The following is a 13,948-nucleotide window of genomic DNA, read 5'->3' as shown; positions in this document are numbered from 1 at the left end:
AGAAAAAAAATAAGAAAAAAAAACTAATTATTTTCATTATTAATATTACCTATGAATCTAAAGTATTCCTCTTTTTTAAATGCGTACAGTACTTTTCTTTTTTCCTCTCTAGTTAAGGACAGGACTAGGAAACGCTTTGATTTCTCTTTTAAACATCTTCAATTCTCTATTGTTATTTTTTTTTCTCTGTTCGTATGATCCTATACTTACATTTTCAAAAAATAGGTAGATGAGAAGGTTGGGATATATGAAATTGGTCGAGGAATGTTTGTCCAAATGGTACGTGTGAGTGGGAGAGTATTGAAGCAGAGAGCAGCAATAATAATACACGTATATCATTTTATAATTCATAATCTATAATATTTGATTTATACACCATTGTCTTAATTTAATTCTTATCTTATCTCAAACACCATTCTCCTTTTTCATTACTTTCTTTATTCCTTCTTTCCAAAATATCTTGGATATTACTTTACCATTTATAACCATTTTGTCCCATTATTATATTACTTATTTTTCTTCATTCAATTACTCCTTTATTGTTATGCAGATTATAATAATAATAATCTTTTTTTGTTCTAACACATTTGTATTTATATTTTTTTTATTTTTTTATATATATAGAGTGCATCAAGTTAAGGAGACCTATAATAAATATGTTGGTAAATCTCATTCTTTATTTTAAATTTGAATTAAAACTTATGACTTATTCCCTATTCTACGTAGTTCTTTATCTCTTGACTTGGCATCAAAATCCTTTTTTTATACGTCATTTTCGCCAAATTATAAAATTAGCAATGTTTTAACGGAGAGTTGATGTGTATTTTTAAGCCAAAAATTTTCCAACAAACATTGACTTATATAAGTTGAGTTTAATAATATATATCTATTGTCAACTAGGTATACATTCATCCTTCAATCCCACACCTAGATTCAAAATATATTACTTATATATTCTCTATCTTTATGGTTGTTGGCTTTTTTGTGTTGTACATGATTTTAGTCCAAAGTTTAGTCTCGGTTGTTGAATTTCATCTACTTCTTTTTTTCCTTCTTAAATTATATAGTAAACAAAAGTTTAGAAAAATGAGTTTTTCATCGATTATATCCAAATATTTATAAAACATAGAAAATTTTCAAGTTAAGCTTATACGTGTTTATGGATAGAATTCATAATTTTTCTAATTTGTAAACAGTTTTATTATTTAAAATCATTTTCATATTTTTATAACAAAAAAATTAAATAATTAATTTGTGATGTACCAAATTATAAGAAAAAAGAAAAAAGAAAAAAGAAAACATTTCCGTTGCCGGGACTTGAACCCGGGTCTCTCGGGTGAGAGCCGAGTATCCTAACCAACTAGACTACAACGGAACTTGAAATGTAGACCACAAGCATTAGAAATTAAGTAAACCGTTGTAGAATTGACTAAAACAAACTTCTCTGATACCCATATTTTAGTATATATTTAGCTTTCAATGCAAAATTTAAACTCTCTCTGACATTCTTCTTTTAAACTAAAAAAGAAAAAGAAAAAAGGGTGTGATTCTGTGGGCTTGGAATCCAATACTACGAATTTCGTACATATCAAAAAATATTTCACAGCTAACCTAAACATTCATAGAATTATAATATATATATATCACTATCACATTCATTTATATATATCTCCCCAGAAAAAGCAAAAAGAGTAATACAGCAAAATATAATTGGCTGTCCCCATCAACTTCTTTTCCATGGATATATAATATAATCTTATCCATCTCAGATCCAGCATCAATTCCCTAATTAACCCCATCATTATCTTTATTTTGCTCTGATCTTCTAATCTTATTGCTTTCCCATTGTTATTATATGGATTAATGCATAACCAACTTTACTTTATAGCTTTTCTGTGACAGTTGGATGTGTTTGCTATTATATATATATTTCCCTTTTCAAAGTTAGGTTTCTGCATTTTCAGGCATTGATGATTCTTAGCTAATTAAGAATCAAAGCTACTACTGCAAAGTTCTACTTTTTTCCATGTTTGTATACAAGTTTAGTGGAAACTGGGTTTTAAATCGTTGATGGAAATATTGATAAAAAGGAAATGCTATAGATATCTTAAGTCTTAGCGTGAACAACTCATTAGTTTTAACATGTTACCATGTCTAATTAAACTATTACTAATGTTATGGTCTCGTTAGTAACAAACATGGTTGGAGACTTGGGAGTGATTTTATAGAGGTGAACATCATTTTTGCCGTATCCAAAGGTAATGCAAAATACGATTTTAATAGTTTAAACCAATTTTGAGTGAATAGAGACATGTTTCATAGTGGTTTTAATTACACAAACTATTTATCCCTTAAGTTAGATCAAACCTATAGTTTCATAAAAATAGTTTTTTGTTTTTCCTTTCTCATCGATGAACAATGAAATGTCAATCTTGGGCACTTGAGTTTACTGATCTTGCCTCCTGAAAGTATGTAGAGGCCACTAACAATTGCCAAATTAGGATGACATTTGGAGTTGACTTTTATCAAAGTTGCTGTTAATTTAATTATCTATCCAGCCATCATAGAAATGAAGTTGACTTTTGTGCACAAAGAACAACAAAGGGGGAAAAAAGGCTATGACTTTCTTTCTTTAATGAGTGTTCTTTAATCTTAACAAGCTCCTAAAACTTCTTCAACAACTTCAATATCAACTTCATCAAACTTTGAGAGGAAAACACCATCCAAATGAAATGGGAGCATTCAAATTCTTGTCAACCTTGTATCTATCCACAACTTTACTGTTAATAATATTCGGTTCTTTCTTTTGCTGTGCTGATACAAACTTGAACTGTGGCCGACAGTGTTCTAAATCTGATAGCTTTACAACCGAGAACGATTTCAAGGCCAATCTGAAGAATCTTTTGGACTCTTTGGCTGAAAATGGGCCTCTTTTTAGAGGTTTTTACAGCACCTCCAATGGAGAGAGTTCAAACCAAATCTTTGGTCTTGTTCAATGCAGAGGTGACGTTTCTTCAATCGACTGTGGTAGCTGCATAAAAAACTCCTCTGCTTTTGCTTTGTCTGAGTGTCCTGAAAGCAAAGATGTTATGATTTGGTTTACATGGTGTTTTCTTAGGTATTCCACTGATAACTTCGTTGGGGTTTTGAGTCAAACTTCAGTGGCTATTTTTAATGACACCAATTATGATGACCCATCTTTGGTTTCTTATGGTTTGTCTCTAATGAGTGGATTGGCTTCATCTGCCTCTTATCAGAACTTGATGTTTCAAACTGATGTTTTGAATGCTGGTATGAAAGGAAAGAGATATGGGATGGCTCAGTGTACTAGAGATATCAGTGGGAGTGATTGTGCTCAGTGTCTCAACTCTCAATTGGCTACCTTTAGGACAACCATTGGGAGTAAGAAAGATTGGGAAATATATGGATTCAATTGCTTTATGTGGTATCATGATCATCAGTTTTACTTCAATTTTTCAACTAGTGCAGGTGAGTTCGTAGTTTGTGCTTGAGTTGTTTGCAAGATCACAATGTAAAAATAGTTTCTTGTTTGAATGCAGGTGGAAGATGGTCTTTTCCAGATGGTGGAAGAACAATTTGCATTTCCCTTGCAGTATTAATGATGGTTGTGATGATTCTCTAGTTGTTGAAAGTTGGAACATTTTTTTATCTGAGGATGGAAGTCATGAATCTGCAACTTGAAAGACTTTCCTTCTCCTTGGTTTTGTTCCTTTTATTTTGTATTCTTTATTATAAATCCTACTTGTACTCTTAACTTGTAAAGCTAACTAAAGTCAACTCTCTAAGGAGGGGAAGCTTATTTTATTTCTTCTACTTTGTATTTTTTTTTTTTTTTCTTTCCTGGATATGGTCTTGGTTTTGGTTATCACGTTTTGTTCTAGTAAATTGGTGAGAAGATGCTGCTTTTTGTGGTTCTCAAATTAAATACTGTCTAAGAGAGCCATTTTAGAGAAAACATTGAACTTATGAAATTTTTGTCATGATGTTTGTGTTAGTTTGCTACAATGTAGAAAGTTTAGAACAAACTCTTAGAAACAATATACATTTTTGAAATGTAGAAACTAATAATCCCTCTGATATGAGTGATGAACTGATGAGAAATTTATGAATACAAGAGATCTGAATCAAAACCCATTTGCTATTGACATTACTGAAGATATTGAGTCATAAAAACAATATGAAACAAATTGGGAGAGTATATTTCTAGCTGTCCTTATATTGCACAAACACACTTTGAATGAAAAGTCTTCTTTTGGCCAATAAAAAAGTCAGGCTGATTCTTGAAAATCTGTACACGTTATTGCACACACAAGTCAGTCTCAAAATTAACAAGGATGTCATTCAGTAATCGATGATTGGACTAAGTTGCTTCAAGGCCCATCTCATTCAATTTCTATCACACATAGGAATCGGACCTCTCCTGTGAAGAAGACATGCCTGATTTAGGGCACTTATTCATGTAATAATCACCTAGTGGATAAAGTATTGGTATAGTGATTGTGTCACTATATTAAGCATGAACAGTACAGTGTCCATAGTTTGGCCTATCAGCTGAATTTTCCTGATAAAAAGCAACCCAACATTGATACATTTCTTTATTCAATTACTTGGGCCGGGCCACCTATCAATATGGGATCTACAACATTTAGCGTTGTTCCTGCCCACCAGTTTCTCCATACCTATACCAATTCATTGCAATGTACATTAGCTTTTAGGTCATTGAGATTGAGTGTTGTAGTTGATGATTTATCTATACTCACATGGCATATAATACCATATATGTCCTCTTCTTCATAGAAAGAGTTGATTTTCTGGTCAGTCACAATCTCCAAAGTTCTGGTGTTGAAGTTGCCACTAACAGGACTTCATTCTTAAACTCACTCTCTCATTCCATGGAGTTATGGTAGAGCCTTTTCACTGCAATTTCTAGTTCTTTAACAAGGATTCCTTGTCAAAAAAATACCCAAAAACATAATGAGTTTCCTGAAAGAGACTCCATTATTATTCAATACTGTTAAGAATTAGCACAAGAAAGAAAGAAACCCAAGAATTTCCTCACAGACCTTGTAAACAGCTCCAAATCCACCCTTGTCCAATATAATTTTTATCTGAGAAGTCATCTGTTGCAGTTCTTATAATATTGATATCAAATACCAAAGTCTCTCCAAATCTGCATTCTCGCCATCTACTTCTGAACCTATAGAAGGAGTAAATGTGTAAGTTGAACTCATTTTCATGTCCTTCCTTCAGAAAATAACACAAAAATTGAATTAATTGGTTATATCCTTCTGGAATGGACTTTGTTTTCTTGCTCTTAATTAACCTGATGAAGATGCTGAGAATTAATACCATAAGTACAACAACCACAACTATTGGCAGAACTATGATGATGACAACCTTCAATCTCTTGGACTCCTTTTCTGCAGAGCTAGATGAATGTAGAACTTGAGCAAAAAAGGCTCCAAAAAATATGCCATAACATAAGTACAAGAAAAGTCTTAAACTACAAATTGATCCAAAAGCTTAATCTTATCATATGAAATTATTTGTTTGTTTGCTCAATAATCTAAGTTGTATTCATATTTATAGTATTTAAGCACCTTACAATTTTGGTCCTAGGATTTAGAGAAATGAGTTATACAAACTCTTCGACTCTACTAATGCTTCATATGTTTGTTCTTAAGTAGATATAGCTTAGTTGGACTGATATCAATTTATGTTCAAGATTAAGAAGTCTAGTTGGTTCAGTACCCTTAGTCTCATTTGTATTAAAAGAAACAAGTAGATTATGAGACTATGCTAATGGAAAGAAGAACAAATATTATAGTTTTATTTTCTTAGAACACATTCTCTCTTTTTTCTTTTCCTTTTTTTTTTTTTTAATTTTATTTTTGCAAAAGAATGGAGCACAATATTATTCATTCTGTTTATATATATTTAGGGCTGAAGTCAAAATTTCATTTGGTTTTACAAGGTTTCAAATTTTAACATTATTATCATTTAATTAACCCAAATATTTTACATTTTTATGGTTGAGTTTTCTGTGAATGCTCTCTTTTGACTACACAAATTAATTTAAAATAAGGGCTTCGAGCACATTTATCAGAATAAGTTTAATAAATTAGGTTCATAGCAACATTATGGATTTTTACAATGTTATGATTGCTGAACTAATGAGAAATTGTCGAAGGAAAGAGATCAGAATAAAAAACAGACTTGAATATGAAACAATAATGCTTCCTTTGGCCAATAAAAAAAAGTCTGCTGATTCTTGAAAATCCGTACAAATTATTGCACACACAAGTCAGTCTCAAAATTAATGAGTACATACGTGGTTCAGTAATCGACGATTGGATGAAGTTGCTTTGAGACCCATCTCATTCTATCTCTATCACATGGGAACCGGACCTCTTTGGTGAGGAAGAAAATTCTGATCTGGTGATCCTAAATTTATTCATGTAATAATCTGGTGGAGAAATTATTGGTCGAGTGATTTTGTCACTATTAAGCATCAGAAGTACAGTTTCCATAGTTGGCCTGTCAGATTTTATTTGTTGAGCACAAAGCAACCCAATGTTCATACATTTCATTATTTCATTAGTTGGGCCATCTTTCAATATGGGATCAACAACATTTAGTGCTGTTCCTGCCCTCCAGTTTCTCCATACCTACACCAATTCATTGCAATGAACATTAGTTTTCTGGTCCTTGAGACTGAGTGTGTTGTAATTTAATCATATGTTTTATACTTACATGGCTTATAAGATCATCAAAGTTCTCTAGTAAAGAGCTGTTTCTTTTGCCAGTCACAATCTCCAAAGCTATCACACCAAAACTAAACACGTCCGACTTCTTTGAGATCGCTCCCATTACTGCATATTCTGGAGTCTTGTATCCCCTGAATTTGGACATTTGTAAGATTAATTAGATGGTGTGAGGAAAGTTACTAAGGTATGATGAATATGCTAATTATGAGTTTCTTTCCATATTTATACTTACGGACACAAATTTCGTAGATAACCAGGTTGAAACAGAGTTACCATGGAAAAATCAGAAATCTTCGGATTCATTTCTGCATCTAATAAAATATTTGTAGGCTTAAGATTATTATGAATAACTTTCATTCCAGAATCATGGTGAAGATAAACAAGGGCTCTAGCAATGCCTCCAATAATTTTGTAGCGTGTTCCCCAATCCAATTCTTGACCTTTCAATGGATCTAAACATTAAAACAAGGAGATTTATAATTGGGCAGGACACAGTGCATTAATCTCTCAAGATACTCAAATTAAACAAAACCCTTTGAAGTATGCTAAGAGAGAAGAAAAAGAAACATACTAAATATGAACTCATCAAGACTTGAGTTTTGCAAAAACTCAAATACGAGAATCCTTTCTTCCTCGTGGAGGCAGAAACCGAGAAATCGAACTAGATTCGGGTGTTGAAGTTTAGCCAACAACAGGACTTCATTCTTAAACACACTGTCTTCACTTTTGGAGTCGTGATCAAAGAGTCTTTTCACTGCTATTTCTTGTCCATTAACAAGGCTTCCCTGCCAAATGAATACACAAAAGCATATATAATATAAATGAGTTACTTAAAAGAGACTTTCCATTATTATTCAATACTTTTAAGAATTAGCAAAAGAAATCCAGGAATTTCCTCTCAAACCTTGTAAACAACTCCATGTTCACTATCTCCAACACAATTTTCACTCGAGAAGTCATTCGTTGCAGTTCTTATAGTAGCGATGTCAAATGCCAAAGTTTCCAAACTTGCAGTGTCATCCACTTCCAAACCTGTACAACAAATTTAATTTGCAAGTTGAACTCATTTCCAAGTCCTTCCTTTAAAAGATAACACACAGCTTGAATTAATTGGCTATATCCTTTTGGAATGGATTCTTACTTGCAACTTCATCCCTTCGTTTTCTTGCTCTTAAAAAGATGATGATGCTAACAATTAATACCACAAGTACAACAACCACTGGCAGAACTATAATGACGACAGTCTTCAATCTCTTGGACTTCTTTTCTGCAGAGCTAGATGAATGTAAAACATAAGCAAATACACTCCAAAAAAAATTGCAAAGAATCTGTTCATGTGATATTTTCTCTCTAATAATAAATTGCTCTATCTGGTCATGAAGGCAGCTAACATATTGTTAATGAAACATATAAATTTGTATGTCTATTGTTTAGTATTTAGGTATTTTCGTTTTCTTTATTTATCGATTCTATAACATAATAAATTAAAAGAAGACCCAAACACAAACTAAAAGTTGAAAGACCAAACTTGCATATCTGAAAAGAAAAAGAAAAAGAGAAAAAATAAACCTTTCACATGGGTTGTTGTATGTGGTGAAAGAGAGGGGGATGAGACTGGCAAGAGATCATGTGATGGTGGTGTCGGCGGCAAGGTCAACCGGGAAACTCTGGAAACAGCTGCAGAGTCAAAGAAACTGAACCTAAGATTATTACAACTGATATTGGCATTGTCGTTTGAACAACTGATATTTAGGTGACAAATGGCAGGGCTAATGAAGAAGAAGAAGAAGAAGAAGATGATGATGTTGATGATAGAAAAGAGAAGGCTTGAGTTGAACATGGTTGTGTTGGCGCCATTGGTGAAGACTATGATGGAATTATATAACCATAAAAACTGAAACTTGGATTGTTGACCATTAATGGTTTCTGGTGGGAGGAATAACTTTGGTCAATTTAAAAACCCATTAATTAGACCAGGGTATGATTTCTCTTTAGTTAACTATTCATATAAATATATACATTGAAGGATGGAGTAAGTTTATATTTATATATTTGTGTTCCATTCCACGTTTTTATTCCATAAATTTTAGAGTACACAATTAATGACATAAGGTATATATTGTTTTATTCCATAAATTGTCAAATACATTGTATAATATAGTATAGCCTATGAGGTATATATTTTTATCATTACAATGCTTATATATTTTTTAAATGCAGAGGCGTACTTAATAAAATGAGGTGTATATATAATTTAAGTTGGAACCTATAAAATTAGTATAAAAGTCCCAACATTTTTTATTTGAGAATGGAAAAGTCTTGAAATCTGCAACTTGAATACTACTTTCCTTTCCCTTGGTTTCTTCTTTTAGTTTTGTATTCTTTATTATAAATCCTTTTGGTGTGTTTTTCTTTTCTTGGTATGGTCTTGGTCTAGGCTACTTTGTAACTTGGTTAAAAGATGCTGTTTTTTTCTTTTTTTGGGTTCTCAAATCCTGCCTAAGGGAGAGCCATTTCCTTCTAGAGATTGTTGGACGACTTCTAAAATCTTTTCAGCAAATGTTTGTATGTTACTTTAACTACATTGTTAGGGTACGTGTTTGAGACAAAGAGTGAGTTATTATAATCCTAGGTTATTATAGTTTGATTAGAATAGTTTGTGCTTAAAGTGTAGATTATTTTAGTTTGAGTTATAATAGTACGTGTTTGGTATGTAAACTATTTTAGTTTAATAAGAAAATAGTGAACACTATAGTGAATGTCAAATAGTAAAAACTATAGCAAATAGTAAATATTGTAACAAATTGGGAGTTCTGAAACAGCCTTTACAGTAGCTAGTTGGAAACTTTTAAATAATATTTACAGTAGCAAGAGATGATTATTATAGTCCGATAATCTTTGCTCCAGCGACTCCTTAGAGTTTTGAATCTTTTGGTATTAACTTTATTTTGAAAAATTGCATAGATGATAAAAAAATTTAGAAAAAAAGTTGCCCATACCACCTCTTTTTTGCATATTTCAAATATGACAAGTAATTAAATATATCATACAACTGTTATTAAAGGGTTATTTGCTCTTAAATTTGTTACTTTTGCAATTCAAAAAATTGAGTCACATGGGCTCTATTATCATAATTTTTTTTTTCTATTTTTGCAAATGCCACTTGTTGTGACCGTTGTCTTATGAGATGTTTCTTATCTCATCTGTTTAGATTGTCTCTTAGGATATCTCTCCCAATGTTGTTTATGTCATAATATTTTTTCCTATCTCGGAAACTCTGGTTATGGTTTTTGGAGGATTTTTTTTCTTCTTTGTCGTAGATGTGTAAAAATAACTCTTGGACTACACCCAACCCATATTATGGGGTTGGGTTAGTTTTTCTTTTAATCATTTTCGAGTTGGATTGAGTCTCGAGCTAAGTGTTCATTCAGTAAGGCTATTTGTGTGACTATAATTTTCCTTTATTTACATATAAGTTCATTTTAATCACTTAACTTTATATTATTGAAATTATCTGCGTTCAAAATGTAAAAGGGTATTTGCTCCTAACTGAGTATCTAAACTGGTCTGTCTTTTAGCATTTTTGTCTGTGCTTCATTACATATTCTTAGAATTGTTCTTACCTTGTGTGTAACTAGTCACGCTGTGTGTTGGATAACCCTTCGTTCAGCCGGAATGCAAGAAGTTTAGAACCAACTCTTTGCAACAATATACAGTTTTGCAGTACTGTAGAAACTGATAATCCTCTCAAATGAGTGTTGACTTAACGAGGAATAAAAAGATATTGCAAGAGTTCAAAATCAAAACCCACTTGCTAATTGGCATTATCCATAATATGGACTCATAGAAAGAATATAAAACAAATTGGGAGTACATTTTTTGCTGTCATTATCTTCTTATAATACAAAAATAGACTTGAATGAAGTGCTTGTTTTGACAAAGATAAAAATCTGCTGATTATTTTTGGAAATTTGTAGACATTAATGCGCACACAAGTGATCAGTCTCAAAATTAACGAGGACGTCGTTCAGTAATCGATGTTTTGCAATTGATTATTGGATGATGTTTCTTCGAGGTCCGCCTCATTCCATTTCTATCACATGTGAACCAGAACTTTCTGGTGAAGAAATGTCTGTTTTGGGCTTCCTATTCATGAAATCAGCTGGTGGAGAAAGTATTGGTAGAGTGATTGTGTCACTACTCAGCATGAGAAGTACAGTGTCCATAGTTGGCCTATCAGCTGAATGTTCTTGTGCACAAAGCAAACCGATGTTGATACATTTCTTTATTTCATTACTTGGGCCACCTTTCAATATGGGATCTACAACATTTAGTGCTGTTCCTTCCCTCCAGTTTCTCCATGCCTACACCAATTCATTGCAATGAGCATTTACTTTTTAGGTCATTGAGACTGAATTTTGTAATTTGACGATATGTTTATACTTACGTAGCTTATAAGATCATCTATGTTCTTTTCCAGATAGAAAGAGCTGTTTTTTTGTCCAGTCACAATCTCCAAGACTAATACACCGAAGCTAAACACGTCTGACTTGTCTGAGAATGCTCCGTATATTGCGTATTCCGGTGCCATATATCCCCTGAATTTGAACATTATTTGTTGAGATTGACTAGATGGTGAGAGATGAGTTAAAGTGTGAAGAAAAAATTTATGATACTATACTTTATAGAATGAAGAGTATGCTAACGAGTTTCTTCCACTGTTTATATTATACTTACTGAGTGCCAACAATTTTATTTGTATTTCCTCGCGTTTCATCATCTTGAAACAACTTTGCCATGCCAAAATCTGAAATTTTAGGATTCATTTCTGTATCTAATAAAATATTTGCGGCTTTTAGATCCCGATGAATAACTTTAATTTGAGAATCTTCATGAAGATAAACAAGGCCCCTAGCAATGCCTAAAATGATTTTGTAGCGCATTCCCCAATCCAAATCTTGACCTTTCAATGGATCTAAACATTAAAACAATGAGATTTATTAGGAACAACACAACGCATTAATGTCTCAAGATACTCTAACTAGAGAGGAAAAACAACATACCAAATAAGAATTTATCAAGACTTGAGTTCTGCAAAAACTCGAACACAAGAATCCTTTCATCTTCGTGCAGACAGAAACCGAGAAGCCGAACCAAATTCCGGTGTTGAAGTTTAGCCACTAACAGGACTTCATTCTTGAACTCACTTTCTCCTTGCATGGAGTTCTGGGAGAGTCTTTTCACTGCTATTTCTTGTCCATTAACAAGGCTTCCCTGTCAAAAGAATACACAAAAATATAATGAGTTATCTGAAAGACTCCATTATTCAATACTTTCAAGAATTAGCAAAAGAAAGAAAGAAAGCCAAGAATTTTTCCTCACAAACCTTGTAAACAGTTCCAAATCCACCTTGTCCAATATGATTTTCATCTGAGAAGTCATCGGTTGCATTTCTTATAGTACTGATATCAAATACCAAAGTTTCCAAATCTGCAGTGTCATCCACTTCTGAACCTGAAGAACAAGTAAATGTGTGTAAGTTGAACTTTTTTCCAAGTCCTTCCTACAAAAGATTCACAAGAACTAAACTTCTTAAATCCTTTTGGAAGGGATTCTTACATGTAACTCCAACTCTTGGTTTCCTTGCTCTTAAAAAGATGAAGATGCTGACAATTAATACCACAAGTACAACCACAACCACGGGCAGAACTATAACGATGACAGTCTTCAATCTCTTGGAATCCTTTTCTGCAGAGTTAGATAATGAATGTAAAACATAAGCATTGATGTAAACAAAAGGTTAAATAATTTGTTTGGCCAATAACTTGAAAGACTTAAACTTGCAAATTTAAACAGAAAATGAGAAAACCTTCTCCATTGGTCGATGTATTTGATGAAAGAGGGGGAGGTGAGATTGGGAAGAGAGGGGATGGCGGTGACGGTGGTGGGGTCGACTGGGAAGGTATGGAAACAGCAGGATCAAAGAAACTTTGAATCTCATACCTAAGAATACAATTGGGTCTCATCATTCTGGCTCCAATTTTCCCTGGACACCTGGTTTGAACAACCCCAGCAAGAGTTTGCAAGCAATCGAAGCATTCTGACTGTGAAATATCCGGCGTGCATTGCACCAGCCCATAAACAGACGAGTAATCCTCATTCTCAATGCTGACATTTCCAGCAGCAAATTTAAGCTTGGAATCTCCTAAAGCAGCCTCCTCTGCTACCTGAGTCAACAGCCCCTGCACTGCTTTACTGAACCCCTGTAGGTCTTGTGCATCTTCAATATTCCAAATCCAAAAGGATGGAGCATCTTGCACAACCCCAAAAATCCATCGATTCGAATAACGAAACATGCAATTGGGGTACCAAATCACGGCTTCTTTTTCATTGGGACATCTTGTTGGAAGCTCCAAAACAGAGTCACCGAAACAACTGCGGCATACCTCTTGGGGTAGGTCTCCTCTGCAGAGTGCAATGGCATTGACTCTGTTGGAGCCTTTGCCGTAGGAGATGTTGAGGAAGCCTTCGACAATGCGCTCGTCTGTTGGGAGAGAAGAGAGGATGTGTTGGAGATTGGCGCTGTAAATGCTGTTGGCTGTGTAATTGCCAGTCTTGTTTGAACAACTAAAATTTGGTTGAGAAATTGCTGGGCTGATGAAGATGAAGATGATGGTGATGATGATGATGAAATTGAAAAGATTTGAGTGGAACATGGTTGTTTTAGCGCCATTGATGAAGAGATTATGATGGGATTATATAACTATAAAAACTGAAATTTGGACTATTGACTATGAATGATTTTTGGTGTGGGAGATAACTTGGTCAACTTAAATACCTATTAGTCTTTTATTTTAGAAGGAACTTTTACATTTCAAAAAATGTTGGTATGTAATGGTTATTAGATTATAGCCAATAACACAATTCTAAAAAAACAATTAAAATTATGTAAAAATAGCCAACATTCATTTCTCAACATGTAAAATTTTATAAATATCATTAATAAATGATATCAACTAATAACATATTTTTTGAATTTAAAGTGAGTTATCACTTATGGCATCTACTAGTGAGAATAACTAGCAATTGTTATCATTGATAGCTGTTATCGATGATGACTTTTGATTTGTTTGTATTGAATGATTTGTGTATTTGAAACA

At 33.1% G+C, this 13,948-nt stretch overlaps 3 protein-coding genes and 1 non-coding gene across 4 annotated transcripts; 1 reads left to right on the top strand and 3 right to left on the bottom strand.

Moving 5' to 3' along the window:
• Positions 1-1,302: 1,302 nt before the first annotated feature.
• On the bottom strand, positions 1,303-1,375 carry TRNAE-CUC. Its single transcript has one exon. It is a non-coding gene; the product is annotated as a tRNA-Glu (tRNA).
• Positions 1,376-1,699: 324 nt separating this feature from the next.
• Positions 1,700-3,841, top strand: LOC101220243 (cysteine-rich repeat secretory protein 38). Its single transcript, XM_011654572.2, has 2 exons — positions 1,700-3,489; positions 3,561-3,841. The coding sequence occupies exons 1-2, from the start codon at positions 2,733-2,735 to the stop codon at positions 3,641-3,643; spliced, it is 840 nt and encodes a 279-aa protein (XP_011652874.1). The 5' UTR covers positions 1,700-2,732; the 3' UTR covers positions 3,644-3,841.
• Positions 3,842-6,119: 2,278 nt separating this feature from the next.
• Positions 6,120-8,741, bottom strand: LOC101221661 (putative receptor-like protein kinase At4g00960). Its single transcript, XM_031881740.1, has 7 exons — positions 8,358-8,741; positions 7,930-8,055; positions 7,693-7,820; positions 7,360-7,573; positions 7,021-7,240; positions 6,775-6,919; positions 6,120-6,689 (listed from the first exon to the last, which is right to left on the bottom strand). Exons 1-7 carry the CDS (start codon positions 8,626-8,628, stop codon positions 6,399-6,401), a joined length of 1,395 nt encoding a protein of 464 aa, XP_031737600.1. The 5' UTR covers positions 8,629-8,741; the 3' UTR covers positions 6,120-6,398.
• Positions 8,742-10,581: 1,840 nt separating this feature from the next.
• Positions 10,582-13,637, bottom strand: LOC105434457 (cysteine-rich receptor-like protein kinase 26). Its single transcript, XM_011650124.2, has 7 exons — positions 12,658-13,637; positions 12,408-12,536; positions 12,175-12,302; positions 11,852-12,062; positions 11,526-11,763; positions 11,236-11,386; positions 10,582-11,152 (listed from the first exon to the last, which is right to left on the bottom strand). Exons 1-7 carry the CDS (start codon positions 13,502-13,504, stop codon positions 10,871-10,873), a joined length of 1,986 nt encoding a protein of 661 aa, XP_011648426.2. The 5' UTR covers positions 13,505-13,637; the 3' UTR covers positions 10,582-10,870.
• Positions 13,638-13,948: the final 311 nt, after the last annotated feature.

Source organism: Cucumis sativus, chromosome 1 (genome assembly GCF_000004075.3).
Source record: "Cucumis sativus cultivar 9930 chromosome 1, Cucumber_9930_V3, whole genome shotgun sequence".
NCBI lineage: Eukaryota > Viridiplantae > Streptophyta > Magnoliopsida > Cucurbitales > Cucurbitaceae > Cucumis > Cucumis sativus.
Note: the sequence above shows the minus strand (reverse complement) of the source record. Positions and strands in the feature narration are given on the sequence as shown.

Excerpts from the sequence above, each read along its gene's own strand:
- LOC101220243 (XM_011654572.2), top strand. The coding sequence starts at position 2,733 with ATGGGAGCATTCAAATTCTTGTCAACCTTGTATCTATCCACAACTTTA. Across the intron at positions 3,490-3,560 it reads CAATTTTTCAACTAGTGCAG|GTGGAAGATGGTCTTTTCCA; the intron begins GTGAGTTCGTAG and ends GTTTGAATGCAG.
- LOC101221661 (XM_031881740.1), bottom strand. The coding sequence starts at position 8,628 with ATGTTCAACTCAAGCCTTCTCTTTTCTATCATCAACATCATCATCTTC. Across the intron at positions 7,574-7,692 it reads AACATGGAGTTGTTTACAAG|GGAAGCCTTGTTAATGGACA; the intron begins GTTTGAGAGGAA and ends TTCATTTGGCAG. Across the intron at positions 6,920-7,020 it reads TATCTACGAAATTTGTGTCC|GGGATACAAGACTCCAGAAT; the intron begins GTAAGTATAAAT and ends GTCCAAATTCAG.
- LOC105434457 (XM_011650124.2), bottom strand. The coding sequence starts at position 13,504 with ATGTTCCACTCAAATCTTTTCAATTTCATCATCATCATCACCATCATC. Across the intron at positions 12,537-12,657 it reads TACATCGACCAATGGAGAAG|AAAAGGATTCCAAGAGATTG; the intron begins GTTTTCTCATTT and ends CTAACTCTGCAG. Across the intron at positions 12,063-12,174 it reads GATTTGGAACTGTTTACAAG|GGAAGCCTTGTTAATGGACA; the intron begins GTTTGTGAGGAA and ends TTCTTTTGACAG.